The sequence below is a fragment of the Monopterus albus genome, unplaced genomic scaffold (genome assembly GCF_001952655.1).
Source record: "Monopterus albus unplaced genomic scaffold, M_albus_1.0 scaffold416.1, whole genome shotgun sequence".
In the NCBI taxonomy this organism is placed as follows: domain Eukaryota; kingdom Metazoa; phylum Chordata; class Actinopteri; order Synbranchiformes; family Synbranchidae; genus Monopterus; species Monopterus albus.
The window spans coordinates 163893-178619 of record NW_018128296.1 but is presented as its reverse complement, the minus strand read 5'-3'; the positions used below and the strand labels follow the sequence as shown (position 1 = coordinate 178619).

The following is a 14727-nucleotide window of genomic DNA, read 5'->3' as shown; positions in this document are numbered from 1 at the left end:
AGAGCATCCTCACTATTGGCATCACATTCTGGTATAGTAACACCACACAGGCAAAGAGGAAGGCTCTTCAAAGGGTCATAAAGAGGATAACTGGGACTGAACTGCCTGCTATCGACACACTGTACACACAGTGCTGTTGGAAAATGGTGGAGAACATACTCAGGGATCCACGCCACCCAGCTCACTCCCTGCTCAGACACAAAAACTACACCTACAACCTCAGGCACAGAAGGGCGGACAGTATCATCACACACAGAACAAGACTTTAAAACAGCTTTTTCCATGCCGCAGTAAGACTGATGGTAAATACGAAAATGTGAGAAATGGGAGAATATATGTGCAATAACCCCTTACTAGACATGCGCAATAATAATACAGAAATGTTCCACAGGGTATTTTTGTAACAGCATCTCATCAACAGTGTTCTCTTGTGGGACCTGAATAATAGCAGGACATTCTCTACCTGAATATAAACTGTGTTTTAGTATGTTATAACCCCTCACTACCTCACCAAGCGTAATGACATATTCAAATCCACCATGTGAATTACTAAGTGCAATGTTTGAAGTTCACTGGGGAAAATGCTATTACTGTATTTTTGAGTATTGCATTTTTAATGCTTTGTTGCCTTTATGTAACTTTTTTATTTTAAGACTAAGCGTTCTTTCTGGCTTTTGACTCCTTACCTGACTCCAAAGGACAGCTGTACAAGAATTCCTATATGCCTAGACTGTCTGTTTATGCATAAATGGCAAACAGAAATCTTGACTTGAGGTCCCACATCTACTGAGCACTGATGTTATGCATCTATGCTTTCTCTCATGTTTTTACATTACTGTTCAGTTTCTGGTTTCTGTGGCCCTGCTCTCTTATTGGACTGCACATGGGGGTACACCTTGCATGGTTTTTTGCATGTTCCTTTGTTTAGCTGTCTCAGTGGCCTCTGATGACGTCAGGCAACTTGGTTTTCAGTGGCCACGTTTTGTGAACATGCAGCCCTTGCTGTACCAAACTTCCAAGGTACTTACATTCATCTAGAAAATATAAGAGATTGACCAGAATAGCATAAATCGTTTTTACACTTTTTAAATCGACGTCCAGTTGCTTTATTTTAAACAGCATTAACTGACTTTTTCTTGAACATTTCTATCCTGAAAGAAGACAATGGCAATCTCCCGTGGACGTTGTGTGCTCAATGATGCTGGCTTGACTGTTTATGTTGAAAGTCCTGACCGGAAATTCTTTGGGCATCTCTTCCTGGTTGACGTTAAAAGAAGGAAGACCGGTCGGTTGTGGTCGGTTGTTCTAGCAGAGGAAATATTATGCAAAGTCAGTAGAACAGAGTTAGAAAAGCCGCGGAATAAAGGTGGGTGGTGAGATGTTCAAAGTGTATTTTATTTCAGCTCTATAGAGCGTTGTTGTGGAGTTGGTGTGGTTTTCTACCCCGTGTTGTGGTGCTTCTCGCATTAGCTTACTAGAGTAACCTAATAGTAAGACTGTTAGCTGCTAACGCTACGTGCCAGAACACCTGTCTCCTGCTTCTTTGTCTTAGTCATGTCAGGTCGTTGGGTCTTCTTATCTTTTATTTCACGGAGCTTTTTACTCTAAACGTCATCTGCTTTTATTGTGCTCACAATACTTTTTGTCATTGATATCCGACCTGCGCTGCCAAATCTAGACAAAGAAGATGGATTGAAAACCGTTTCTAACCAAAAATGTCTGATATGAACTCTACACATACAACTGGAGATTAATAAACGCAAATAGACAGGAAGACCCCACAAGAAGCCATGGCATCCTCCAAAGCAAAGGTCGGAGTCAACAGTGAGACCAAAGAAAGTAAAAGCAACGGCAGCAATTCAGTTGGGGAAGCGTCTCCAAGTCAGCGGATATACTGCTTGGATGATTTGGAGACAATTGCCACAGTTGGTAAGTTACAAGAACGGTGTCACAACATGAGCAAGCCCATTGTAAAGTGGTCCCTATGGAAATATATCCCCGCCAAAATGTTTGTGAGCATACAAACCAAATTTGTTTGAAACTCAGAATCTGAGAACACATAGGCACATCTTTGTAGGCGAGAATCAGATTTGAGAGTGTTATCTCCTGAGGTGGATTCAGTTATTTGTCTGTCTCTGGAAATGCTGGAGCAAATCTCCAAATAGGTCCACGTATTACTGTGATAGACAGACCAGATATTCTAAATCTAAAAGTTGACTTTCTTGTCTGAAAAAATGTCAAATCTTAAAGTATCATAAGACCAATCCTAGGATAAAATATTCATAGATTCAAAGTTCTCAGATCAATACATTATAAGTGAAACATTGTTAAAACACAAACCACACCTCTTTACCTTAGGCAGAGAGACAATGAACTACAAAGTAAGATCTTACACATCATCAAGGCCTTTATGTGTTTAAGATATGTCTGAAATTTAACCAATTGATTTGTTTCATCTGAGTTCATAGATAGATATAAGTATTGTCTGCACAGCAATGGAAATGTATGCCATGTTTCCTAATAATATTGCCTAAGGGGAGCATGTATAAAGTGAAGAGAACTAGACCTAGTACAGAGCCCTGTGGAACTTTGTGGCTAACTTTAGTCTGTGTGGAAGACTTCAAGTCAGATATAGATCTATATGATATGAGGTTTTTGTCTGATAGCAAGGGTGTGCTGCTGTTTAGTGAGACAGTCTCATTGTACTTAAAGCAAAGAAAGTTGCAGCAATTCCATGTCAGACTCGGAATGGTTCTCATGTCACACATTGTCTCTCTCATTACTCATCAGTACCGCAGAAATGAAAAAGCTTTGGCTTGTATTTAGGAAGAAAACGACAACGCTGTGCTCAGGACGACATGATGCCACACAGTGCCCTCAGTTATTCTACTTTAGGAGGGCTAGATTTCTATCAAAAATTGGCCTCCTTCTGCAGAAATTTCAATTTTTCATGCCCACTCCCACCTCCTTACCATCCCATCACACATATCAGCACCCTTGCTCAACAAAGCATGGAATTTAAAATTAAAATGAAATGACAATTAATGGAAACTAAGGAAATGGAGTGAACTAAACTGGAAAAAATGGTTATGAATTATCAGATTTTTGTCTTTGTTGTTTTTGAAGCAACAGATATAAACCACGTGTCAGACATTAACCAGTGGTAGTTGGCAGTGGTGATGTTATTGATAATAGATATGTGTAAAGATGGAGGACTCACTGAATATCACCAAAATGCAAAAACATATAAGAGACTAGGTTTCTAGTCCTAAAAGACAGAGAAACTAAAGTTTCATGTGGTACATTGGAGGAACAGTATATTGGAAGACAGTGCTCTTACAAGTGTGGTTAAGATTGATAATAGCAGCCCTCATTTTCTCACAGCCTGCCTGATACTGACTGAGATTGATGCCTCGAGTCTGAGTCAAGTCTGGGTCAGCAAAGACTAGTCTAAGTCAAGTCCCGGTTGCCCGAGTTCAAGCCATCGAGGTCTGCATTAAACACAATTGGTGAACAATGCATCATTTGCCAGTTTGCTTGTATCAAATTCTGAGATTCCAAACTTTCTAACAGTGTATTGCATTACCATAATGCCTGACGATTTGATACATAAAAATAATTTATAAAGCATACGCTTTGATGGAAGTGTGCCAGATACAGCATGGTGCAGGAGCAAACAGGTTTTAATGTCACAGTCTTATGCCAAATTATTATTACAAAAAAGTCCTTGTCTCCAACTTCCAAGTCTGAATGCAGTCAATGCTTGAGTCCAACTGTGAGTCATCAGTGCCCAAATCAGGACTCAAGCTTGACTCGAGTCTGAGTCCTGGACTTGAGTACTACAACAGTAGCTGATATCACAAATAAATAACATACATTTTTATAATAAGTATCCCTTATGTTCAGCTATTTGTGACCGATTATAACCAATACTAGTCAGTTCTCTCAGTCGAGAGTAAGCTATGTAATTGAGAGAAACTTGGGGTTCAGTGTCTTGCCCAAGGCCACTTTGACATGCAGACCACAGGCAACCCTGAGTTGGTGCAGAAGATAGTGCTCACTAACACAGATTTGTGAACAATATTTGAGAGAAATAGGCCTTTTGTGTACATAGAACAAGTCGTAGATCTTTGAGTTCAACTCATGAAAAATGGGGGCAAACACAAAAGTGTTGCATTTATAATTTTGTTCAGTGTATGTGTATGTGGAAGAGCATCCAGGTCATCAGTGACTAAAAGCCCGGCAACTCCACCCCAACAACCACAGATGTCTCCTTGCTCAATCAGCTAAATGACTTCTATGCTCGCTTCAACCAGGACAGCTAGGAGACGGCAATCAAGTCCAGACCCTCCGCAGACAATCAGCTACTCACCTCCACTGACGTGTATGCTGCTCTGAGCTGGATCAGTGTACGCAAGGTTGCTGGCCCTGATGGCAAACCACTTCCATTTTGCCAGTGCTGAAACATTCCACCCCGACATGCCTGAATGACTACCGCCCCGTAGTACTCACACTCATCATCATGAAGTGCTTCAAGCGCCTGGTCCTGGCATGCCTGATGACCTGTCTCCCACCCACACTGGACCCCCACCAGTTGTTTGCCTACCACAGGAATAGGAGCACGGAGGATGCAGTCCCCCCACGGCGCCCTGTGGGGGGTGCTCCGGGGACTATGGGGTTCGGGGCCCTCTATTAAGGGCTGTCCAGTCACTGTACGACCGGAGCACGAGCTTGGTTCGCATTGCCGGCTGTAAGTCAGACCTGTTTCCGGTGCATGCTGGACTCCGGCAGGGCTGCCCTTTGTCAATGGTTCTGTTCATTATGTCAACGGTTCTGTTCATTATCTTTATGGACAGAATTTCTAGGCGCAGCCATGGGCCGGAGGGAGTCCGGTTTGGGGACCACAGGATCTCGTCTCTGCTTTTTGCAGATGACATTGTCCTGTTGGCTCCATCAAACCAGGACCTTCAGTGTGTGCTGGGACAGTTTGCAGCTGAGTGTGAAGTGGCTGGGATGAGAATCAACACCTCCAAGTCCGAGGCCATGGTTCTCAGTCGGAAAAGGGTGGTTTGTTCCCTTCAGGTTGGTGGAGTTTCTGCTTTAAGTGGAGGACTTCAGGTATCTCGGGGTCTTGCTCACGAGTGAGGGAAGGATGGAACGGGAGATTGACAGGCGGATCGGTGCAGCTTCTGCAGTAATACCATCGATGTACTGGTTTGTCGTGGTGAAGAAGGAGCTGAGCTATAAGGCGAAGCTCTCGATTTACTGGATGATCTACATTCCTACTCTCACCTATGGTCATGAGCTTTGGGTCATGACCGAAAGGGCAAGATCCCGGATACAGGTGGCCAAAATGAGCTTTCTCCGCAGGGTGGCTGGGCGCACCCTTAGAAATAGGGTGAGGAGCTCGGTCACTCGGGAGCAGCTCAGATTAAACCCGCTGCTCCTCCACATCGAGAGGAGCCAGCTGAGGTGGCTCAGGCATCTGTTTTGGATGCCTCCTGGGTCCCTTCCTGGGGAGGTGTTCCAGGCATATCTCACCGGGAGGAGGCCCTGGGGAAGACCTACAGTGCCTTGCGAAAGTATTCGGCCCCCTTGAACTTTGCGACCTTTTGCCACATTTCAGGCTTCAAACATAAAGATATAAAACTGTAATTTTTTGTGAAGAATCAACAACAAGTGGGACACAATCATGAAGTGGAACGAAATTTATTGGATATTTCAAACTTTTTTAACAAATAAAAAACTGAAAAATTGGGCGTGCAAAATTATTCAACCCCCTTAAGTTAATACGTTGTAGCGCCACCTTTTGCTGCGATTACAGCTGTAAATCGCTTGGGGTATGTCTCTATCAGTTTTGCACATCGAGAGACTGAAATTTTTGCCCATGCCTCCTTGCAAAACAGCTCGAGCTCAGTGAGGTTGGATGGAGAGCATTTGTGAACAGCAGTTTTCAGTTCTTTCCACAGATTCTCGAATGGATTCAGGTCTGGACTTTGACTTGACCATTCTAACACCTGGATATGTTTATTTGTGAACCATTCCATTGTAGATTTTGCCTTATGTTTTGGATCATTGTCTTGTTGGAAGACAAATCTCCATCCCAGTCTCAGGTCTTCTGCAGACTCCATCAGGTTTCCTTCCAGAATGGTCCTGTATGTGGCTCCATCCATCTTCCCATCAATTTTAACCATCTTCCCTGTCCCTGCTGAAGAAAAGCAGGCCCAAACCATGATGCTGCCACCACCATGTTTGACAGTGGGGATGGTGTGTTCAGGGTGATGAGCTGTGTTGCTTTTACACCAAACATAACGTTTTGCACTGTTGCCAAAATGTTCGATTTTGGTTTCATCTGACCAGAGCACCTTCTTCCACATGTTTGGTGTGTCTCCCAGGTGGCTTGTCGCAAACTTTAAACGACACTTTTTATGGATATCTTTAAGAAATGGCTTTCTTCTTGCCACTCGTCCATAAAGGCCAGATTTGTGCAGTATACGACTGATTGTTGTCCTATGGACAGAGTCTCCCACCTCAGCTGTAGATCTCTGCAGTTCATCCAGAGTGATCATGGGCCTCTTGGCTGCATCTCTGATCAGTCTTCTCCTTGTATGAGCTGAAAGTTTAGAGGGACGGCCAGGTCTTGGTAGATTTGCAGTGGTCTGATACTCCTTCCATTTCAATATTATCGCTTGCACAGTGCTCCTTGGGATGTTTAAAGCTTGGGAAATCTTTTTGTATCCAAATCCGGCTTTAAACTTCTCCACAACAGTATCTCGGACCTGCCTTCTGGAGAGAGTTTGCTGCACTGAAAGTAAAGGGGCTGAATAATTTTGCACGCCCAATGTTTCAGTTTTTTATTTGTTAAAAACGTTTGAAATATCCAATAAATTTCGTTCCACTTCATGATTGTGTCCCACTTGTTGTTGATTCTTCACAAAAAATTACAGTTTTATATCTTTATGTTTGAAGCCTGAAATGTGGCAAAAGGTCGCAAAGTTCAAGGGGGCCGAATACTTTCGCAAGGCACTGTAGGACACACTGGAGGGACTATGTCTCTCAGCTGGCCTGGGAACACTTCAGCATTCCCTGGAGGAGCTGGAGGAAGTGTCTGGAGAGAGGGAAGTGTAAGTTATCAGGGAAAAGGATTTGTAGTTATAGAAAAAGCTATTGGTCATTGAATGCATCGCAAGATAGGCTCTTATAAGAGCCAATGGTAGCTGTGACCTGAATCAAGCCCCGCCTGTCGGCGCCCTCCTGCATGCACAAGAGGGAAATTTTGGAACTTTCCAGAAGGAGAGACCGAGACGAAGTCAGGTGCAGCAGTTTGCAAGACCCCCACCACATTGGAAGATTGACCGAGGGAGAAAAGTAATTGGGACTTGACTTCTGAGCTAGCTAACATGGAGAGATTCGACTGGATTGAGAACTGAGTTGAACAAAGTACTGGAGAAAACGAGACCGACGCAGGCCACCAAGCGTTGGAGCACCACAACTTACCCCTTATTTGATAAAACACAGATATCTGCCTTGGTGAGTTATGGCTCAAATATTAAGTTAACATAAGGAACACGTAGTGAAACTGACAAAGACATGATGTGAAGCGTGTTTATCTGAACTGCGCCCTATTCGCATGGGGCGAAGTCAATAGCATAAATGCTAAAGTTAGTGTGTGAGAAAACGCTAATGAAACTGTCGAATGTTACGAGCCATTGTGTGATTTGTATGCCGCATGTGCTACTTAATTAGTGAATGTATTTGCATTACATATTAATTCCTGTTCTGCCTTGTGTTTTTACAAGGCTGGGTTTTGTGTGAGGTTGGATCCGGCGGCTTCACATTGGACACACGGATTGTAACTGATGTATGGCACACGGGTCGTAACTGATGTGTGGCGAGCCACTCAAGGAGCTGTTTTGTGTACTGAACAGCTTTGAACCATCGAACTGGTAGGAGGATTCCTTTTTCCGTGTTCTTGGATAAGCGGGACTTGTTGGGATCTGGTTACTTTTATTTTTTTGTTACCACAACGTCTCAAGGGAAGGACATTGATCCCGGTTTGGACTTTCCTGGAAGGAAGCAGCAGTTTTGAGTTCAGTCATTCGACCTATTGTCTTGTTTTTGTGTTGTCTTTGTTTTGATATTCAAGAGGCGTGTAATGCGTACCGAACAGACATCAACTTTATTTCGTACTCCCCGAATCACATGTACAGCGTATCCACCATTTCTACATCTCGCTCCCCACTCTCCACACTTTGTCGTAAACCCCTGTCGTAAATCACTGTGTGTTTACGTGAACATTACATCCCCTTTCTTTTGAAATAAAACCAATCAAGAACATATGCATTTGGAGCATCATATAAACATATATGTAACTTAACATAGAAACATTGAACTCTTTACTTTATATAAATCAGAAAAAAGCAACAAGACTTCTCCGGTTATTCACTCATTTGCACTGCCCTCCTCTCTCTAGTAGCCGCTCCTCTCTTCTGATCAATTGGCCCATACTAGATGTTATGCGAGAGTAATGCACTAAGCCTGCTATACGCTACAGAAGTCTGGGCAAATAAAAAGTATTAAAGTTTTACATTTCCATCTTTATCTCCTTTTTTTTTTTAACAAACCTCCAGATAAAAATTTTGTGCAGTATTTGTACTGCAACAGGTAATAGAAACAGAAGAATATCTGTTACATCAGTCCTACTTCACACACAGTCCTTTTTGAAGTGAGTTTGTATTTGCTGTTTTGCCACGGGTTGGATGCACTGTATTGTAATGCTGAGTCATTTGACAGAAAATGACGACTAAACAGATACATTTTGAATTTATCAGACAGAATTGCCAGTGCCACCAATACACTAGGTTCGGTTTCTCTGATTCTCTGCACTGTGAATCAAAGATTTGAAGAGGCCACTTTGGAAATAGTGATAAAACAATTCATGGTTGCATTGAAAATTGAATCTACCAATAAATGATAATGAAAAGAATATATTTATGGATTTAGTTTTTACACATCATTATTGGTTTTTATGATGAATAAATTTTCAGGCTTTAGGATTAAATAATTTAATATGGACTAGTAATGATTAACCTGATAAACCCAAGCATCTTTACTTTTTAGTTTGACAGCACAGATTGTTAGGTGAATGCCAGTGTAGTACATCATAGCACCAGATGATAGGATATTTGTCATGGTCTAGTTTGTCTGCATGTTCTGGATTCCTGTCATTGTGATTAATCCTAATCCCTCTTCCTCCCTGGTTTTCCCTCTTCACCTGCTCTAGGCACGGGAACTTTTGGCCGAGTCTTCCTAGTCAGAGAGAGGCAGAGCAGGGCCTTCTACGCCCTGAAGCAGATGAAGATCCCTGACGTGATCCGACTGAAGCAGGAGGAGCATGTCCACAATGAGAAGGAGGTGCTGACAGAGGTCAACCACCCATTCCTCATCCGACTGTGAGTCTAATCCCTAGTCTTATCCACAAATATGGTGGAGGGGAGGCAGGGTTACAGTTTACTGAGTGAATATTTCTAATGAAGAAGGTCAAAGTTCAGTGTCTGCTGTGAATCCTGAGCCATTCTTCTGATGGTTTTATCTTGAGAAATATCAAATATGGATGAATATCAATACTCAGCACAGTATCAAAGTGCCTCCCTCTCCCTGCCTTAATATGCTCTAGTTGTTATGAAATTACAAAATGAAATGACAAACACGGAGAGCAACATAATGTTGTTAAGGCCAATCAGCCTTTTCCCAAGGTGGAGCAGAAGATTGAAAAGGCAGGACTCGGATTAAGAATACAAATAAAGATTTATTCTTACAGGCAAAGCAATAAGAGGACAAGGCTTAGATGGAGGGTGACTGTTGGCTGGGATGAGGAGTCGGTTGCTCAGAAAAGTGAGGTGGGGGACAGTGCGATTGGGCTGGTGTAGGGATAGCAGGGCTGGAGTCAGGCAGGGAGGTTGATCCGGTGCGGGACTGATGAGACGCCTGAGCGGAGGAGGAAGGCAGTGCTGGATGTAGGCAGGTAACAACTGGGGTGTGCCGTCTGAGTGTGTGTGTGGGAGGGGGCTAAGCTGAGATGGACAGGCGGCAGTTTGGGTGCAATGCTGGAGTGAAGCGGGACAGCTGAGATGGTGTGGATAGGGGCAGCTCGAGTATGGCCAAAGAGTGAAGCTGGATGGCTGAGCTGGTACAGACGGGAGGCAGTTGGAGCGAAGCAAGAAGGCTGAGTTGATGTTACCTGATGGCAGCCTGGGTGTGACGTTTAGAAAGAGCAGGAAGCTGAGCTGACGCTGGGCTGATGACAATTGAGGAGCAACATTGGAAGGTGAGCAGAAACCAGGAAGACAAGGCAGAAAAGTCAGAACACTCAGGAGAAACTCGGCCAATGTAGATTCGGCAGTTACTTGGAACAAACTGGCAAAAAGGTGATGCCAGGGTTAAGTATTGTAAGGCTTGATGATTGTGAACCGATTGTGAACAGCTATACGGCTTATTGCTGGGTACACCCAACCGCTCGACTTACTGCCTGATCTTGAGGGAGAGGGAGCGCTGGAAGAAGTCCTAACAACTGTGGTGTTTACAACATGAATTGCTCAGTCCTCTTTGTGGCTGTTTGACAGGTCCATACATGTAACAAATGCAATAAAACATCCCTAAACCCTTTCAAACACATCCTGTTTCTCTTTTAATATACACTGCCTTGAAAAAGTATTCATACCCCTTGAACTTGTCCACATTTTGTCACGCTACAACCACAAACTTAGATGTATTTATTGGGAATTTACGTGATAGACCAACACAAAGTATTGCATAATTGTGAAGTGGAAGGAAAATGATACGTGATGTTCAAGATTTTTTTACAAATAAAAATCTGAAAAGTGTGGCATGCATATGTATTCAGCCCCCTTTACTCTGATATTCCTAAATAAAATCCGGTGCAATCAACTACCTTCAGAAGTCACCTAGTTAATAAATAAAGTCCACCTGTGTGTACTTCAATCTCTGTATAAATACAGCTGTTCTGTGAAGGCCTCAGAGGTTTGTTAGAGAACATTATTGAACAAACAGCATCATGAAGACTAAGGAGCACACCAGACAGATCAGGGATAAAGTTGTGGAGAAGTTTAAAGCAGGGTTAGGTTATAAAAACATATCCCCAGCTTTGAACATCTCACAAAGCACTGTTCAGTCTATCATCTGAAAATGGAAAGCGTATGGCACAACTGCAGACGTACCAAGACATGGCCGTCCACCTAAACTGACAGGCCGGGCAAGGAGAGCATTAATCAGAGGACCTTTATTTCTGGCATTACCATAATGATAAATGCAAACAGTCATTTTAAGACTTTTTATTATGCATTTTGATCTTTTATAAAGGGAGGAAAATAATAAAACTGATACCTTTAAAACTTGTTTAATGAGAAGCTTGATGTTGCACAGAGCAGGCACTGAGCGATAGTGTGATGGAGGTGAACCTGACAAGGGAAAACAGAAAGACTGTTATAAACTGAAGTCTATGAAACAAAATGTTAGAACCTTGGACAGTAATCGTACAATGTGACCACTGCTGGAGGGCAGGAAACCATTTTCAGTCCAGTATCTGGCAGATCCTCACTCTGGCTTTTCAAGTGACTCCTGAACCTCTGCTTTCAGTTGACTGGTCAAAGTTTGGAGCTGCTCCTCCAGGTTTTCAACAGACTGGCGATGAGCTAAAGGCAGCAGATTTGGTTCAACACCTATCTTTTCTTCAGCTACAGATTTCAATCCCTGGACAGTTGTGAAAATGATTTTCATTTGGTCCTTCATCATCGCCTCTTGTTTGTCAACTTAAGGAGTACTAGGTCATGGCTGTATACAAAAACGAAAGTGCATGAATAATATGTTGAACGCTTTTATGAATTTTCAGCGGGTGTGTCAAAATAGATCAGTGACACAATGTAATATTTTATCCCAAATGCACCCAGACTTGGACTCCCTCAAGGTCAAAGGTCAAAGTGTTTATTTGTCATATGCACAGTTAAGAAACGTGTTTCCCTGTACAATGAAATTTTTACTTTGCTGTCCACATGAATGCCACAACATGAATGCCACAAAATACTAATGAAATATAAAGTAGATAATCTAAGGCACTTTAAGCAGCAAATGCAGCAATATAATAATATATAAAGATATAATAAGAGAATGTATGCTGCAGGAGAGCAGCATGTGCAGCAGTCAACAGTCAATGTGCAATTATGCATGTGCAAACTGAGAATGTAAACAGTACAGGTCGACAGTACAGGTCGACAGTACATGACGTATTTCCTGGTAATAAACTCCTCAGCTGTTTAGGAGTCTGATGGCAGAGGGAAGGAAAGAATTTTTCAGTCTGGAGGTCCTGCATTTCACACTTCTGAACCTCTGGCCAGAGGGTAGGGAGGCAAACAGTCCGTGCTGGGGGTGGGTGGGGTCTTTGAGCATGGAGGCAGCTTTCCTACGCACCCTGCGGTGGTCGCCGACCTCCAGCAGAATAGTTTAGAGTCAGACTCTGAAAACACCAAATACTTGTACTTACCTCAATTACAACTTAAAAACTCTCTAGGAACTGCACCCTCTTAGGCATTACAACCTCAAAACCTAGAAAAAGGAAAATAGAAAATTAAGTTTTTAACTAATTTTACTGGTGCTAATAAAGTTACAATACTCCAGCAATCTTAGGAGAAACTATTGGATCTGAACTGAAAACCTTTAACTAATCCTACTTAACCTTAATATAGTTCACCTCCAAAATGCTCTAGCAATCCTGTTACAAATCTACTGTATAGATTAGACATCAAAAACGACGGCACTGAACCTACAGAGGAAAGAAAAGAAACAAATATTTGAGTTAATCTTAACTTGCCATCTAGTCTGTAGAAAACTGCTATATGCCACATGCACTTAGCTTCAAAATCAGGCCCAGCACTGGAGAAAGCAGAGCAGTAGATCTGCGTTTCCATTCAGACATCAACTCTCGTCCTTGGCTTCAGCTTCAAGACAGACATGCACAGTCCCAAACACCCCTCCTCCACTTTTCACACACTCATCTGAAGCAAACAGGCTGCAGAGGAGTAGCTTTTTCAAGGCTCTCACTCCCTGAACAAGAGGAACTCTGGGACAGATAAACAGTGCTGAGATAACCTCATGAGTCCTCTCTACATTCTTTGAGCCCACTTCCCTCTATGCAAGTGTTCATGCTGGAAACAAAGAAAATCACTTTGCTTCAACTGTGTTAACTGGTCTGTAGTTCTTCATAGACTACTTTGCATGATCACTTTGGTTCCTCGTTTTGAAGATCCACTATTATCTGTGAAAAGAATTGCTGGCAGCTGCACAGTACAAGCACGGGCATTACACAAGGCAATCATGCAATACCTTTTGACCTTTGGAAAGCAAATTATTAACATTATTAACAAATACTGATTCACAGGCTTTATGTGATATTAACCTTGCACATCTCTGTGAGCTGCTCCGTGTTGTGCATAAACATGGGCTTAAAAACTGTAGATACAAAGAAAGCCAAAACTAAATACCTCATAATATAAATTTGCTTATACCTAGTACATTCAAATTCTCCCATTCAAATGAATGGGAAAGTCTTGGAAAAACCTTGACCTCTTTGAACATTGTTTCCGGCATATTTTAGGCTAGAAACGCCATTTCAACTGTATTCAACTCGTGACAAATTTATCTACTGATGGTGCAAGAATCTTCTATGGTTTTTGTATACTCGCCATTTATATTTTGTGTACTTCTCCATTCAGTTTGAATGGCTCCATTGACTTGAATAGGCACACTCTGCATCACGTGACCCCCCCGTTCTAGCTTGCCTGTCTGTTTTTCCAACTACTCCTTGTTTTTCTGCTTCTATTATGCTATCCTTAAATTTTATACACATATAATAGATGAAAATCATAGAGAAAATTGTCAACAATCTATCTATACCATTGTTATTGTGATGGGATGAACGGTATTTGTGTAATTTTGCAGATTCCAGAGAGAGTGCCGTCTCACTGTTCCCTCACTGTGGGTGCGCTCACAGCAGAGAACTCAGTCTGCTGACTATTTTTTACAAGTTAATCCTTTTATTGAAATACAATGGACTTTTCTGAACAAGTCTGGCAAAAGGATTATATCAGAACCGAACTGTTGCGAGGTTGCTCACTGCTGCTCACAGTGAAGAGATTTTTTCGAAAGGACTTTGTTGAGCAGGACTTTTTGAATACGATGACAACACGGCTGTTCTTCCAAACACAGAGAACTTGCTCTGCTAGACAGCAGCTTAATGTCTTTTTTCCAAACACGTTGGACTTTCAAAGAACTTGCTCTGCTAGACAGGAGCTTAATGCCTTTTTTTCCCAAACACGTTGGACTTTCAGAGAACTTGCTCTGCTATACAGCAGCTTAATGCCTTTTTTTCCAAACACATTGGAATTTTGTAATCAAGCGTGAACGAAGAAGGATTATATCAGAACAGAACTGTGGCTAGGTAAGCTTATATTTGATTTGATTTATTCTTTCAAGCATGTAAAGACAGTTGATATGTCAACACACATAATTTTACACATATCCAACAAATGCTAATCCAATATCAATTTGCTTATACCTAGTACATGCTTGAATGGAGTAGGAAGAAGTCAGACTTATCCAGTCCTACCCCATGACATCATCTTACCATCATTGGTTTACAAGCAGTATCTCTACATA

The 14727-nt window shown here is 42.2% G+C and overlaps 1 protein-coding gene across 2 annotated transcripts in view; it reads left to right on the top strand.

The window, feature by feature from the left end:
* The first annotated feature begins 1232 nt into the window (after positions 1-1232).
* Positions 1233-14727, top strand: part of prkx (protein kinase X-linked) — a 74067-nt gene continuing 60572 nt past the window's right edge. Inside the window, exons 1-3 of one of the 2 annotated variants that reach the window (XM_020586607.1) lie at positions 1233-1366; positions 1750-1929; positions 9284-9452. In XM_020586607.1, coding sequence (XP_020442263.1) covers positions 1791-1929; positions 9284-9452 — 308 coding nt within the window. In that variant the 5' untranslated portion in view covers positions 1233-1366; positions 1750-1790. Of the gene's footprint in view, positions 1367-1678; positions 1930-9283; positions 9453-14727 lie in introns of both variants that reach the window. The other variant, XM_020586606.1, reaches the window with a different exon arrangement.